Source organism: Lissotriton helveticus, chromosome 11, assembly GCF_964261635.1.
Source record: "Lissotriton helveticus chromosome 11, aLisHel1.1, whole genome shotgun sequence".
In the NCBI taxonomy this organism is placed as follows: Eukaryota; Metazoa; Chordata; class Amphibia; order Caudata; family Salamandridae; genus Lissotriton; species Lissotriton helveticus.
In genome coordinates this window covers 1039313791-1039329718 of record NC_136072.1, presented here as the reverse complement: position 1 = coordinate 1039329718, position 15928 = coordinate 1039313791, and the positions used below count along the sequence as shown (strand labels likewise).

Genomic DNA, 15928 nt, shown 5'->3' with positions numbered 1-15928 from the left:
GATAAGGATACCCCAGGGTGCTGCCAAAGGCACTCTAACCATCTATGAAATGAAATGAAAAAGAAATTTATAGAGCGCTCTGTGGCCAAGCGGCTTCCTGGTGCTAAGGAACACATCGGTATCTGCCTAACTGGTGCGAGAGAGTTTAGCCCGGGAAAGCCTGAAGAAAGAAAAAAGTTTTAAGGGCTTTCCGAAAATGAGAAAAAATGGGAATGGAGCAGATAGAGAGGGGAAGGGAGTTCCAGATTTGCGGAGCACGCACAGAGAAGTGGGTGCCCCCTGTGCGGGACTTACGGAAGCGGGGGACATGAAGGAGAGAAAGGGAGGAGGATCGGAGGGAACGGGGAGGGGCATGGGAGGAGATCAGAGAGTTGATGAAGAGAGGAGCGGACCGGGCCTGTGCCCGAAAGGCCAGGCAGGCAAGTTTGAACTGGGACCTGAACTGAACGGGGAGCCAGTGAAGGGTTTTTAGGGCGGGAGTGATGTGGGAGAACTTCGGAAGACGAAGGACAAGACGGGCCGCCTGGTTCTGGATGGCCTGGAGACGACGGGTCTCGTAGGCAGGAATGCCTACATACAGGCCATTGCCATAATCCAGGCGGGATGTAATAAGGGCAGTGATGATAACTTTGAGGGCATCAACAGAAAAAAACCGGGAGATCTTACGGATGAGGCGGAGGGAGAGAAAGAAAGAGGATACAACAGAACTAATGTGCGCGTGCATCGAGAGGTCATTGCTGACCTTGATGCCCAAAGTCCGAACAGAGGGAACCGGGGAAGGTGGAGGACCAAACGAAAGGGGCCAGTGGACAGAGGACCAAGGGTTGGAGGGGCCACCAGTGAGGACAAGCTCTGTCTTGTCAGGGTTGAGCTTCAAATGATTGAGGCTCATCCACTGAGAAATAAAGACAAGAGTTGACCTGAGCTTGGGAAGAGAGTGAGTGGGGGAAGATAGATCAAAGACGAGCTGGAGGTCATCAGCGTAATTATACACTGAGACCCCCAGCTCAAGGAGAGAGGAAATGAGAGGACGGATATAGAGGTTAAAGAGGAGGGGGGAAGAGAGGAGCCTTGGGGTACCCCACACGTGACCGGAAGGGGAGGAGCCGAGAAGGAGGAGAGGTGAACTGCCTGTGAGCGTCCCTGCAGAAAGGACGCGATCCAAGAGAGGGCAGCGCCCTGGATGCCCGCTGCGCTGACACGATCAAGAAGAATAGTATGATCGACCGTGTCAAACGCAGCGGACAGATCCAAAAGGACTAAGGCCTGAGGAAGGTTGCCATCGGCCTTGCCCTTCAGTTCGTCAAGGACCGCAAGGACCACGCCCTCAGTGGAATGGCCCGGACGAAAGCCGGCCTGGTGGGAGGCCAGGATGTTGTTCCCCTCGATGTAAGAAGAGAGACAAGATGTTACATGGCTCTCAAGAATCTTCCCTAGATAGGGGAGGAGGGAAATCGGCCTAAAATTCGATGGAAGGGAGGGATCCAGGCCAGCTTTCTTCAGGATGGGAAGCACGATGGCAGACTTAAAGAAAGAAGGGACAGAGCCCAGGACCAAACAAGAGTTGAGAAAAGTTAGGGGGGGGGTGGGACAACTAGTGAATAAAGATCTGAGGATACGAGCAGGTGCACAATCCACCGGGAGCCGGACTTGACCTTAATAAGGAGGTCGAGAAAAAGCTCGGGTGAGATGGGTGTGAAATGATCAAAAACGGGGGAAAAGAGAGGGGGATGGTCCGGTAAATCAAGGGGAGGAACAATCGGGATGTTGGCCTTGATGGTGGTTATTTTGTTGATGAAATAGGAGTTCAACGAGTAGCAGAGGGATTGCGAAGGAGCAGGGGAAAGACCAGCACGGTCAGAGGTGGCAAGGCTACGGACCAGAGAAAAGATCTCACGAGTTTTGTTGGCCGAAAGGGCAACGCGGTCCGAGAAGTATTTGGATTTGGCTGCTAAAATGGCGGATTTGTAATTATTGAGGAGGGCCCTATATTTCAGGCGGAGAGTGGGGCAATAGGTGCGACGCCAACGACGCTCCGACCGTCTAAGCTCGAGCTTCAGGGATCTAAGGTCATCGGAGAACCACCTGTGGGCGTCGTGAAGACGGGCCGATCGAATCTTTTTAAGAGGAGCGGCCTGATCGCAAGCCGAGGAGAGCCAAGTGTGGATGGCAGCCGCCTGATTTTCCACAGAGAGGTCGGTCAGAGCGGGGGCCGATAGAGAGAGAGAGGAGGAAAGATCATTGAGATCAACCTTATTCCAGCACCGAGCCCAGATGTTCTTGGGCAGAGTAGCTTTCTCGGGCTGACCTAAGGGGATTGAAAAGGAGATCAAAAAATGATCAGACCAACCACAGGGGGAGATAGAAGACACCAGGGGATTGCAACGGAGAGACCAGATCTGGTCGAGAATATGACCATGAATGTGGGTAGGGGTCAAGACGTGGGATGAGAAGTTGAGACAACAGAGAGTAGCGGAAAAGTCTTTCGAGAGGGGGTCCTCCTGCGGGTCGCCCGGCCAGAAATTAAAGTCCCCCAGCAGAATTAGCGACGAGTTGTCTACAGCCAGGGTGGCCAGGAGATCCTGCAAAGAGGACACAAAAGAGGACATGTACTGAGGGGGGCGGTACAGAAGAATCACCGTGAGGGGGACCGGGAGGTTGAGAGAGCGGGCCACCAGAAAATCTACATTGGTGATGCCAGGATGCGAAAGAAGCTGGAATTGCAGGGATCGGCGGACTATCATCGCCACGCCACCCCCAGTTCTTCCATCTGGGCGGTCGGCACGGAGGGCGTAGTGAGATGCAGGGAGGATAGCAAGAAGGTCAGGAAGTGAATGGGAGGAAAACCAAGTCTCAGTGAGGAAAAGAAAGTCCGGGGGGTCCGTATCCAATAGGTTGAAAAGGGCGGTTTGATTTTTTACAGCAGAGCGTGTGTTCAAGAGAATAGCTGAGGCATCAAGGGAGACGGGGGAAACACAAGGAGGGGAAGGCAGAGAAGAGATTGTAGAAGAAGAAGAAGGCAAAATGACACCGGGGAGGGGGGGGCGTAGATATCATGCGAGGATAAGTGTAGAGCTATAGATGGGGAAAGAGGGATTGAGGCAGAGAGAGATGAGAGTTGGGCCGAAGAATACGCCAGACGAGGGGCAGAGTCTGTGGCCCCTGGTCCCGGTCGGTCGCGGACGGGCGCAGACGGGCGCAGACGGGCTTGCCTTAGGCGCGCCTTCGGCGCGCAAACGGCGCGCCCGCTGCGCCCGTCCGCTGCGCGAACGGTAAAGGCACATGTTAAGTAGAAGGGAATTGCACCTGCAAGGTACTTAAACGCCAGGAAGAGCAGAGGCCCGAAGCAACCACAACTTCCAAGCACAGAACAAGCTATATAACAGCTACCACTACCCACCTAGGGTATGTTAGTCCCAATACATGGGAACCCTCTTAGGAAGAAACTTCCGAAGCAGAGGACAACTTAAAGAACCACTGCAAAAAACCCTACAGAGGGCTTACAAGCCGCAAAAAAAGAAAAAAGAAAAAAAGACAGAAGGCCTAATCTCAGGGCCAACCTGGTACAGACAACCCAAGCAAAACACACAGCAAAAAGGGCCGGCCAGCAGCCAACAAAGCCACAGTTCCCAATAAAAGAGGACTCTCAGGCACATGAACCACACAGATCACACAAGTGGGCCGCCCCGCCCCAACGAAAGAACAGCTCTCAAGAACCTGATCAACCCACAGGTCACTGAGGGGGAGGAGAAGGGGGAAGAGGAGGAGAAGGAGAAGGAGAAGGAGAAGGAGAAGGAGAAGGAGAAGGAGAAGGAGGAGGAGAAGGAGAAGGAGAAGGGCCGAAGCCCCGACAAAAATCTCTGGATGGCCGAGTCTGCCGGGGCGTGGAACAAGAGAGTTCCATCGAATGGAAGATCCAACAGCCGCTCCCGGACATTTTCCGGGAACACACTGTCCCGAAGCCAAGCATGGCGGCGAAGGGCAACCGAGGAGGCCATGGCACGACCAAGCACCTCCGAGATGTTCAGAGCGGAGCGCAGAATAAACGCCATCAGCTCGCGGCCATCTAACGCATGGTGACGCAAGTCCACACCAGCACCATCCCACAAGCAAGAGGTGGCCCTAGCCAGCACACATAAGGTGTTAAGCGCCTGCAAGGCCGCACTGGTCGAAGCGAACATATTTCGCCCCCAGGAGTCCAGCCAACGGGCCTCCCGTGATGGTGGAGATAACAGAGACGGCAGGGAGGGAAAAGCAGTTTGCAAAAGGGGCCCACTGGCAAAGGGGTGGAGGGACAGACACACGCGGTTGCGCGGTCCTGGAAGGTGCCGGTGCAGAAGGTGTTGAGGCGCCGGATCCCCCGTGGCGGGGCGCCCTCAAGCCCCTATCAGAGAAGAACGGAGAGAACCTTCAAAGGGAAGCAGCAGCTCCCTCCCACCAGAGCCCTGGTGAAGGACTTCCAAAAGATGATCCGCAGGGAAATGAGCAGCCGGATCACCCATGCGCAAAATCCTCACAGCGGTTCAAACAGCGCGGGCGAAGGCCACACCCGCCTCCATAGGGCCATGCGGCAGGAAAAGCAGCTCCTCCGTTGGCGACGGCTGCAAGCTAATGTGGCCATCCCCTAAGCTAATCGGAGTGGGGAAGGGCAAGCCCTGGAAGGGAGAAAGAGGCGCCGAGGAGTGGGGTCCTGAGGTTCCTCTGGCGAAAACCCCGTCCGCAGTGATGGAGAGGAGCTGGCCTTCGATGACGTCGGGGAAAAAGCCACGAAGCTGCGGCCCGTCTCCGCGAGGACGACACCAGCATGCGCCCCGCCTCCGTGGAAGAGGGGACGTCTGAAGAAGAGTCCGCGACCTGACGCCTGCCCGATGCCGTCGAATCCGCAACCTGGAGCAGGACGGCATCGTCGTCCAGCGCTACCGGGGACACCAAACAGTCTTCCGCCACATCACACAGTGCTGAGGACCAGACCAGGGCGCGGCGGAGCCGAGGTGGCTACGAGACGGCGCTGGAATGGCGCCAGCTCAACCTCCAACGAGGCAGCCGCCTGCGTGGAGGGACGAGGGGCACCTGGGGAATGGGAGGGAGCCCCTCGCCAACTTCAACCCATGAGTGGACGAGAGGAGCCCGCCAACCCCCATGGCGGCGCCAAGGCCGACTCGGCCTCTGACAAGGCAGTCGCCTGCACGGAGGGACGAGAGGGACCCGGGGAGGGGCAAGGAGACCCCCGCCAGCCTTGACCCACGAGGGTATGAGAGGGGGGCGCTGACCCCTGTGGCGCCGCCAGGGCCGACTCGGCCTCCACTAAGTCGGCCGCCTGCACGGAGGTACGAGAGGGGCCCGGAGACTGACGAGGAGTCCCCCGCCAGCCTCGGCCCATGGGACGAGGGGTGTCCGGTGACCCCTTAGGCGCCGCCAGGGCCAGCAGCTGCCTGCGCCAGAGCGGCGTCACCTCGGCCTTAGACAGGACCACCTTGTCAAAGGGCCAAGAGGGGGTTGGGAATGCGACCGGAACCCCGGCGACCTCCGGTGACGCCACAGGGACTCCCACAGGAGTTTGCGGCGAAGCCGGGTGCCTTGGACCGAAGCAGGGACCCCCGAAGGGTCGCACCCCAACCACACCACATCCTCCAAGCCGGATCCAAGCCAGTCATCGGGCCAGAGCCGCCGCCGGCACCACGAAGGGCCCCGCACAGCGCAAGGGATCTGCGGACGCCCCAGGAGGAGAAAGAGGAGGAGCCAGCGAGGCCTTCAAAGCCGCAGCATATGCCTCCATCCGGGCTCCCGACACCCCCTCACCAAGGAAACGTGGATAGGGGGACGATACGCTGGGCTACATCACCCGCAGAGATCCCAAGCCCCCAACAGGGCAGAAAACAGCCCTCAGGGACAAACTGCGACACTTACCGACAGGGGAGCGACGCTCTTGCGGCACAGGGGAGGGATGAGGACAACGGCGATGACGGCTGCTTCGAATCCCTTCTGCAGAAGCTGATCAAGGTGACTAAGCCAACCTGGACATGCGAGCCGAGAGAAGTTTCATCCGGCGCTCCCGCCGCGACTTCGGCTTCAATTGTTGGCACGCCTCGCAGTCAGTGGAGTCGTGATCTTCCCCCAAACACCACATGCAAATGAGGTGAGGGTCCGTCGCCGACATCAGACGTCCACAAGACGAACACGTTTTAGAGCTAGAAGGCATCCGCACACTGTTGTCACAAGTCTCGCAATAGCGAAGGGAAAGGCCTAAACAGGCCCAGAGCATAGACCGGATCCGCGTTGCACGCGGTGAAGGAAAAAACTGAGGTTGGCGCACTGGGGTGGGGCTTATGTGACCTCGCTGACGTCACGCCCGTGAACGACGGCAGGGCGTAGAGATGCTGGGGAAAAGAAAAGTTTTCCCGATCCAGTCTCACGCCTGGGGATAATTCTACGTTAAGGAATCTGCGGCTAGTAGTCGCTATCAGATAGCCGAATTTCTTTATCAAGTATATTCTAGGATGGAGTCATAATAGAAGGAGCGTTTTGGGGAAGGAAAGGGTGTATTGAATGTAATTGTATAGGCCACTGCCAGATTTTCTGCACCCCACTGGAATAAGTTAACCCATAGAAGTCAGGAAGACATTTAGCAATTTTCACTGTGATGAAAAAACTACAATTGCAGTCCCTTTCCCTTGTGTGGAGGGAAGAAGTTATTACCTCACTTCCCAAAGGGGACACATTTCCTGGCACAAATACAATGGTCTTTGTATGCAGTCTCTTGACATAACTGTTTTGTGTTTGTTCGTAGGTGGTGGCCCAGCACCTTGACAACCTCCAAAAGCTTCCAGGGTTCTCATGCTGAGGCTGGATACTTTCAAGATGAAGAAAACTGCACCAGGAATAGTAGCCATTGAAATAATGCTACTGTTGTACCTCTCAATATCTCATTAGTACGAGTCACAAACTATTTCACACCCTTTTGTGAAAGCTCTGGATGATTTGTAAAACAAGGTTAAATAGTTTGTTTTATTCACATTTCACAACAATTCATCCCTTAGCAGTAATCCAATTCATTGAAGTTACAATTTGTCAGCACTCAAGTTTATGCACTATTACCTATATATTATTGTAAGAACCTGAAAATACAACCATAAAAATTCAAGCAATCGTTTGACAGAAAGTTGCATAAATTGATATCAACACAGCCTAGGTTTTAATACTGGGCAATATATATATATATTAAACAATACAGAAACTTATTAAACAAGAACATAAACGTTTTTCATTAAATAGAAGTACCTAAAATGCTCTCAAATTGGGGGCAATGACATCAGATAGTGTTTTTGTATAGTCAGCATGTGTGTTCCTTATCCCCAAATCCTATAGCCACCAAAACATGTGGATTCCTCATGCTACAAAGAATGAAGCCCTGAATAATAGGATTTTAAAAGCCTTCAAATATATTTAGTATGTTAGTCTGACACGGATACATTTAACGGAGAAGTATGCAAATGGTTACAAATGCTTACTGCCTCACACTGCCTCAGATCTGTCTTCCTTTGCTTGGAACAACGGTATGCTGGTGTAGAAGCTTTTGAAGTCTATTAATTTCTGCCTCCTGTTACAGAAAAATACCTTTTCAGTTAAAATTTTCCCTAAAACAATCACAATACAAAGATTTCATGTTTAATAATCTAAAGCTATCAGGTTTTTCCACTCCAACTAGTCAACTTTAATTGGTTTTACAATTAAGTAATTTGAGGATCTTTATTCCCTTTACGCTATGATGTATTAAGGAACTGAAAAAATATTTACTTACAGCAAACTCTCCAGGTTTGACACCCATCGCAGTGTGGATGTGCTTTGACTTTTTTGACGGCTCAGTCAAGTTCTTTAAAAACATAACATCGCCATGTCATATATCGTATGGAAGCCATTTTTAAAAACCTTATTGAGAATGGTGTTACCCAAGGGGAGAACTGCAGGACACTGATTACAGGTAGCCCGGACCCCTATGCCCAAAAGTGGTAAACAAAATGCAAAGCTGCGAGTTATTTTCCCTGAAAAAGGGATAACACATAAATCTGTATCCTGTATTCCTACTAATGTGTGTTAGTCACCATTGCTAGGTGTACTTTTATAACTCCAATCCCACACACGCTGGTAAAAGTGCTTAAATTGCGGAGATTCTGGGGTGAGGAAGGAGTTAGGTTTAGTATTCTAACTCCAGCCCCACTAAGAATGGGAGGGAGCATATACTTGCGAGAAGGAAAGGAAGAGTGAGATTTATTATTGTAATTCTTGTCTCACAAACACTGGGAGAGTGCTTATATTTGCAGCGAAGATGGGCAGATTTAACATTCTAACATCAATCCAACAAACATTGGGGAAAATCCATACATTAGGCATTTGGAGGGCTGCATTTCTGTTTTTATTCCTGTGTGACTAACACTAGAGAAAATATTGATAACAGGAGGGGGTCCATTCTGTTTCACTATCCCAACTTAAAATATGCAAAAATATTGTTTATCACACAGGAGTAATTAAATATCCTATCAAAAACCAGATTTGAATTTAATAGAAATGTAAACTAATAAATTGTTATTGTACTTTTTTTTTCTTTTTTGAGTTTTATATAGCGCGAACTTGACCCAAATCGGGTATCAGAGCGCTCTACATAGCACCAGTTAGGTTACATGAGGTCACACATTCATTTTTGTTAGGCACGGGGAGATTAAGTGATTTGCCCAGAATCACATGATGTTTTTGGCGTCATTACCGAGACTCGAACCCAGTGTTCTCCAGGTCAGCGGTCGAGCGCCCTTGCCGTTAGGCCAACAACTCCTCTCAGATGTTTTTATCATACAAGTATTTTAACTATATAATGAAAAAAAATTAAAACAAATGTGCAACACCCATTTTTTAATTAAAGATGTATTAAAATGTATATAAACAAACAGTGAATCCCAAATAGTTTATAAATAAAAATTGTAAAAATACTGATAATGTAAAATTAAAATCACTTTTATCACAACATATGTAAATGAGTCCTCCAAATTATAACCCCCCCCCCCTCGAATCCCCTAAAAAATGTAAAAACATTTTCTTATTCTTTACAATCTATCAAATAGAATTAAATGAGCCCTGGCATTTTTAGGATTCATTTATAATGTATTTTAAATTACTCAAATTAATGTTTTTAAATTATTTATATATGAATTAGGATAGCATTAAAATAAAACACTGTCAACCCCACTACCTTGACAAACCAAACTAAAAAATCATACACAACTATTATAAATCTATACTCCAACATACAAAAATGAATACACTTTACAATTAATATGTACCCAAATTATGTATATTTAGATATATGCTACCTACCCAATCCCCTAATGAATCCCAAATTTTTTTATATAAAAAATACCAAATTAAATTATTGAACATATATTTATAAGAACATTTACTAAAACAAATAACCAAATAACATAATACATAAAACAATATAATATTGAACAATACTTTCTTGAAGTATATTTAAAAGAAAACCAATATTATTTACTAACATGAAAAAACAATATATTTACCTGCGATATTCTGACCATGATACTATAGTCAAACAATATTTTAGAGTACATATTCAGATGCCATACCCAAGTGTTCAGAAATCTTCGCTGAAAGTATGCAAGAACCTCCAATGGTAAACTTGCAAATTTCCTCCCGAGTGCATTCACCAAGGGTCCAGTTGATCTTCCATCATTTACTGTCAATACATTTTCCAGGCACAGAGATGTTCTCTGCAAAACAACACTGAATCTGCCATGCAGTCCCTGTCTTGAGACTCAATATACCTTTTGTGACACAACAGAGCTTGTGTGACCAGTTTCTATACACAACGTTGTTCCAGTGAAAAATTGTGATAGCTAATGGATACATCTTCATTTATTAGCCTTTTTGATAATCCACCCCTTAGACAGAGCAGGCAAATTTACACAAGAAGCCATTTTCAAATATTTAAAAAATGATTAAAACATATTGACAAAAGGTTTTGACTCAGTAAACGCTGAACAGAACAAAAAAGAAATTCACTCCAAAAAAAGGTGCTTAAAAGCTAGGAAAAAAATCTGCTGTGCTCCAATAGTGCCAAACTGTACAGTAAATACTAAAGGGCTTTCTATCCCTGGACAGCAGACAGCATAGGAGTTTTGAGTCCTTTCATAGTTCATAGTTTTCATTGAAGAGGACCAACCGCTGAGTAGGTGACTGTGCACTGGTGAAGGAGACAGCAAACAGAAAAAGGTAGCAATCTGAGATAGAAGGGCTTTGGGGTCGGTAGTAAATGAGAAAGGGGTGCCAGAGGGTATAGGAAGGCAGAACAGAGAAAAGGGAGAGTGTGGAGGAAAAAGAGGTGGAGACAAATGGAACATGGAAAGAGGTAATGGTCAGAGGATAGCACAGTCAGCAGAGTAACTATAATGAAGACACAGGGAAAGTGAAGGGGTATAGGGTACTCCACTGTAGAAATATAGGACATGCCAAGCACATGCCACTTTGAAGATGGAAGGGATAGAGGAGTTAGTTGAAAAAAAGAGGGGGGTGTAAAGAGCAAGTATGGGGGTTTCTTCCCAAGTAGAATAGAAGGCAAAAAAAGAAAAACAGTCACACACAATCTAATATTGCCTGCAGTTGATCAAAGAGAATGTGGGCATTGTGTCTTGGAAAGAAGCAATGCAACATTTTTGAATTAACCTTTTTAAATTTTCAAAGAAAGAATTTAACAAAGGAACTGAAAACAATGAACCATGCTCAAATAGATGATTACCTCAAAAGAGAAGCTAGATCAGTCCTAATAGGAGCTAAATGAAGAACTAGTGATGATAGGTGCAAGAAACATGCAACATTATCCAAAAGGCCAGATTGAATACCTTGAAAAATATACAAACAAATAGCCTTTTCCATTGAAAAGATTTAAAGCCCTTGTTGATAAAATTGAGGGTGTTTAACATCAAGAGTGCCAAAAGTGCCTGGCGAAAGTACAGAGGAATGAGCTTGAGCGACTGAGCGGTATTGGGGGCCTCCACTGCCTGAAAGCACCCTGTAAACATACTGTTGATGAAGTACTGTGCCTGCCTTCCTGTGCACTGTTGGAAACGCGTATTGTAATGTATGGTCTATTGAGCTATGTTAATAAAAAGAGTTTAAAAAAAAAATAAAGTACCAAAAGTGATAGAATAGATCAATAGATCCGGGCAGGATACAGGCTGATTTGGAGCAAGTTATGATACAGGCATCATCTGCGTATTGCATCAGGAAATCTCTTACAGTAGCAAGCAAAATAAATTCACTAAAAGACTCCCTATAATCAAAGTCAATAATAATAGTTTTTAGAATATCACCCCTGGTGGCAGCAGCAGGTTATGCTAAGATACTTGCGATAGAGAAAATAATAATAATAATAACAATTTTCTTCACTATGGAAATCAGAGGAAAAGTTTCTTCCACAAAGCGACGTCAGAACTGCCTACATACTCTCACAGCTGGATGGTGTTAATTTCTTGCTCCATTGCCTCCCGGCCTTCACACTGGCACCGCTTAAGGACATCCTACATGCCACAGCAAGTCTCATCAAGAGCCTAAAGAACTAGGACTACATCATCCCCATCTTGAAGGAACTCCATTGGCTCCCTTGTGCGTGCCCCCAGGGAACTTTGATTTTACAGAAAGACACTTGTGCAGGCTTTTTTGTAATATAAATAGCGCTGGCGCACATATAGTGGCAGCACTATCACAAGAGGGTGTTTTCCCATTGCTTCTGCGCCCGTGCCGTTTTATAGACATGGGTGCGGATGATAAGAAGCTGTCAGTTACGGTGCTGTCATGCGCCCCCTGATGCCAGCCCTTTACAAGGGGGACAGGGGGTCCCGTGGACTCCCTATACATCCCCTTGCAGGCAGGTGCAGTGACTCACTGCACCTCCCTGCAAGGGGATCTCTCTCCCCCCTTAGAAGTGCAGGTGGACTGCTGCCTGCTCAGTGAAACACTAAGCGGCTGCTTCAAAGCTGCTCCGTATTTCACTTGAATCGGCTGCCACAGGACAGCACAAGTTCGAGGCTGCCTAAGGGGGAGGGTATTCAATGTACTATGCCACACTATCCTTTTAGCTCCAGACGCACCTTTTGAAACCAATGACGCATTAACATTGCTAGACAATGGTGGTCAACATTGCTCACAATTAAGGATGGATAGGCTATCAGGAAAGTCTCATTTAATATCGGCCAATTCCTCACACTGCGGCCCTTTATAGGTTGTCAAACTTTCAGAAATCAATAGAATCCCCACCTCCTTCCTTTGCGAACATATTGTATCTTGCTGGATTGGACAGCATGATTGTCCAACAATCCAAATCAGAGGCCCCACCCCCCCCCCCCCCCCCCCCCCACCCCCATCTCCAGTACTGGTATCAAAGAATTTTTCTAAAGTATATCAAGGTAATCTTGAAATGGCTCAGGGAAAGCAATGAAATCCGGCTAAAACAGCTTAGACTCAGAACAAGACTCATTTTCAGTTACTATTTCATATATTATCGAATGCACAGAAGTTGTTCTCAATATTGTAGCCTGCTTTTGTTGGTGGTGGATAAACAATGTTTCAATAGTATTTTTATACACGATTAAATCTTCTGAAAATAAAAGCAAAGGAGGACAAGAAAGAAAAGTAAAATCACAAGATTATACCCTAAGACTAAACTAAAAGGTAAAGAAAATGGTTCTTAAAGAAGTCAACCTTATACAGCTGCTGGTTTCAGGAAGACAATATATTTAGACTCTCAAGTTGATGCTCTGACAGCATGAAGAGGAAACCAAAGAAATACTGCCACATTGCAGCCCTCATCTCCCTGCTCACAGGCCTAGATCCAGAAATCCCCTTTATAGAGGAAGAAACTGATTAGGAGTAAGGATTGAACCCTACAGCCCTGTTGGGTTACGGCACAACGTGATACAGCCTCTGCAAGATGATACTGATCTAAGGGATAAACACAAAGGTTCAAAAGAGATTCTGATCCCTCTACCGTCTAATTATTTCATCGGAAGACAGAGGGATGTGCATGACACAAATCAGGAGTACCGGAGAGTGTTTCAGAGGAGTTTTGTCTGTTGATGCAAAAGGAAGCAGAGAGACTGGTTGTGCATTTGTTTTGCATCAGGAACCAGAAAAGACATTCTCACTCCACCACTATTGAAACATAAACAGAACAAGGGTCAAACCTACTTCAAGCACAAGTCTACAGAGCACGAGACTTGACCCTACACATCTAAACCCTCAAAGAAACATGTTCAGCTGTGATGCCTGCTGGCAGAAAAGGGACAGTCAACCATGTCTTGGTCACCTTGGTCCCTTGACACAGCTAAAGCAGAAGTGCTGGGCAGAAGCCCAATGATTTCTTGGTGGTGCCAAAATGTGCCTAACAGACAACAGCGAGAAAAGATGACAAATATATTTCTCTTCCTGCCTTTGCAGTAATAAGCCAGGGTAGAGCTCATCCTGAGAAACTGTATACTAGCACTGAATTAAAGCATCCCCGATATGCCAGATGTAGGTCTAGTTCAACACCACCATATTTGTCAAGAATCCATTTGTAAAAAGAAGTCAAGTCATCAAAGCTAATACCAACAGGCAATGGGAATATTGCTGGTGAGCCATCTTATGCCATTTCAGGACCAGATAGACATATTACCCAGATCAGTATATTCTTGCCACCACCATAGTTACAGAGGTTATTTCCTATGTGCCCCTATTGATATCAGCAGCAGTACCACAGCGATGCAACCAGAGTTTCGATCCTTTACGCATCCACAGAGAGCACGGTATCAATCGAAGAACAACAACTAGAAACAGTGTGACAATCTCCGTGGTGGCATGAGACTTCCACTCGCAAAAAAGAGCATCAACAGTAAAACGCTGAAGGGAAACGATCAAGATGTATAGGGGATGGACAACTAGGTTTCATAAAAAAGCTGCCATCATCATATGCCCAGATAAGTCAAGAAAACTCCACTAGCAATTAAAGATAGAGGTTCAGATTGAAGTTCAGATGCTGATCCACAAGGATGTGATAGAGATGTGCAGGGGGATCCATGGAAATTGCTCTGCATGCGTGCGGATACAGAAGAGGTACATCCACATTCAGCCGACCATGGATGTGAGGATTGTCAACATATTTATCTGCAAGCAGTTTTTCAACATGAGGACATTAGCAGAAATGGTCCTTTTGGAAAGTGGAGTTAATGTGTTTTCTGGGCCTGGAAGATGCCTATCTTCAAGTCCCTAACTAAAGAAAGCGTCACAGATAAATCAGACACATATTTGGGCGGAAGCACTTGGCAATCACGTGTAAAGTCATGAGCAGGGCATTGGTTACATTGCTCGCCATAAATTCTCTCTGAAATTTGTCAGTGTTTTGGTTTGCTGTTTTATTTTATGCCCACTATACTTTATGCCCAGGTGCCGTGACTTCAAACCAGCTGCGCACAGCTATTTGCAAGGGTCTCTAAGCTGAAGGTAAAGGACATAGTCTTCACGAACTATGAAATGATTACATTTTCAAAGCTGATCTAACATTTTTTTTTTAAATGAATTGATCTACACCAAATCCTAAAAAAATCCTATTCCAAGTTGAGTTACAATCTCATGTCAAGTTCAATGTTATTTCTTCAATTCTACAGCAGCAGAAAGTGAAAATTCATCTGGGACTTAAAATGTAAATGCTACCTGATATCACGCCTAATACCTTGGCATTCAGCCCTGCAGGGAGGGGGGGGATCTTGCCAACAGACAGCTCAATGGCGGTGCCCTGTTTTCATCTGCGAACAAGGGTTAGAGGTGCCCATCATCTGTTCATGTTCTCCTTCACACCTTTATAATTAGGAGGGTGAAGGAGGTATGCTTCCAGTGCTAGCTTTACAACTGCAGAAGACACCACCAAGATAAATATATATACACATTTAATGAATAAATATCCCTCTAGGACAAGGTGAAGAGGGTAGGGGACACCTACTGTCACTGGTATTGAGGAAGTGGGGGCATTAAACGTAGTAAAGAAAATCCCCTTGCATTTTTAGGGTCTGAAAATGATACTGGCCCTTAATTAAGGAAGGTCGCAAGGTTCACCGTTCTCAGCGACAGCTATTAATTGTCCTGGTGACTTTTTTTTATTTTTAAAAAGGGCCGTGGAATCTAGCTTCCCCCCAACTCTTTGCCAAGGCAGAGGGTGGAGATCAAAAGGTTCCCAGGGGTTCGAACACAATCCTCCCTTGGTGCATGGCAAGAATAGGGTGTATTTGTAACCTCCTCCCCATTGCAGTCCTAGGATGGAAGCCTTTTCCTTTTTGATTCTCTCCGGTCTATCATTTAGACCAAAATAGAGGGATCTGCACAACTTGGCTGTTTAATTCCTGCCCACCTATGCATGATGGATCATTGACTCTCACTTTAGGTGATGTAGACGTTTTGCTTCCTCCTGCACATTATCGTCACTGAAGAGTAAATTATTATCTGCAGAACATGTCTTGGCTGAATCAGAGACCACAGTAATGGCAGAGGTACTGAAGAAGGGGGCGGTGTTGGAGGCGATTGGGGCTTAGCTGGTGTGATGGTAGGTTTTGAAGTGGATGGAAGCGGATTATAATAATCCTGCATGAAGGTTGTTAATAAGGCTTGAAGTGACATTAACCATCTGATCTTCCTGATCGTGTGACCCTTCATAATATTCATCATCATGTTTTTCATAGTGAGGATGTTTTTACTTCCAATGGAACTCATCTTTTTCTTTGGAATATCGCCTTATTCTCCTCTCTCGGTCATGACGATGTGGTAGTCATCATCGTCATTCTCCTGCCATTTGATAATCAGCTGGATAGGTGTTCATTGCAGCTCCAAAAAGCTCTTCATC

General features: G+C 46.8%; 1 protein-coding gene across 4 annotated transcripts in view; it reads right to left on the bottom strand.

The window, feature by feature from the left end:
• The window catches only part of HVCN1 (hydrogen voltage gated channel 1), a 183682-nt gene that overhangs the window by 30373 nt on the left and 137381 nt on the right, over positions 1 to 15928 (bottom strand). For 2 of the 4 annotated variants that reach the window (XM_078667476.1, XM_078667477.1), the window contains exon 6: positions 7509 to 7597. The exons of the other annotated variants lie outside the window; for them this stretch is intronic. In XM_078667476.1, the coding sequence (XP_078523602.1) occupies positions 7523 to 7597 (75 nt within the window). In that variant the 3' untranslated portion in view covers positions 7509 to 7522. The remainder of the gene's footprint in view (positions 1 to 7508; positions 7598 to 15928) is intronic. 4 annotated transcript variants of the gene reach the window in all.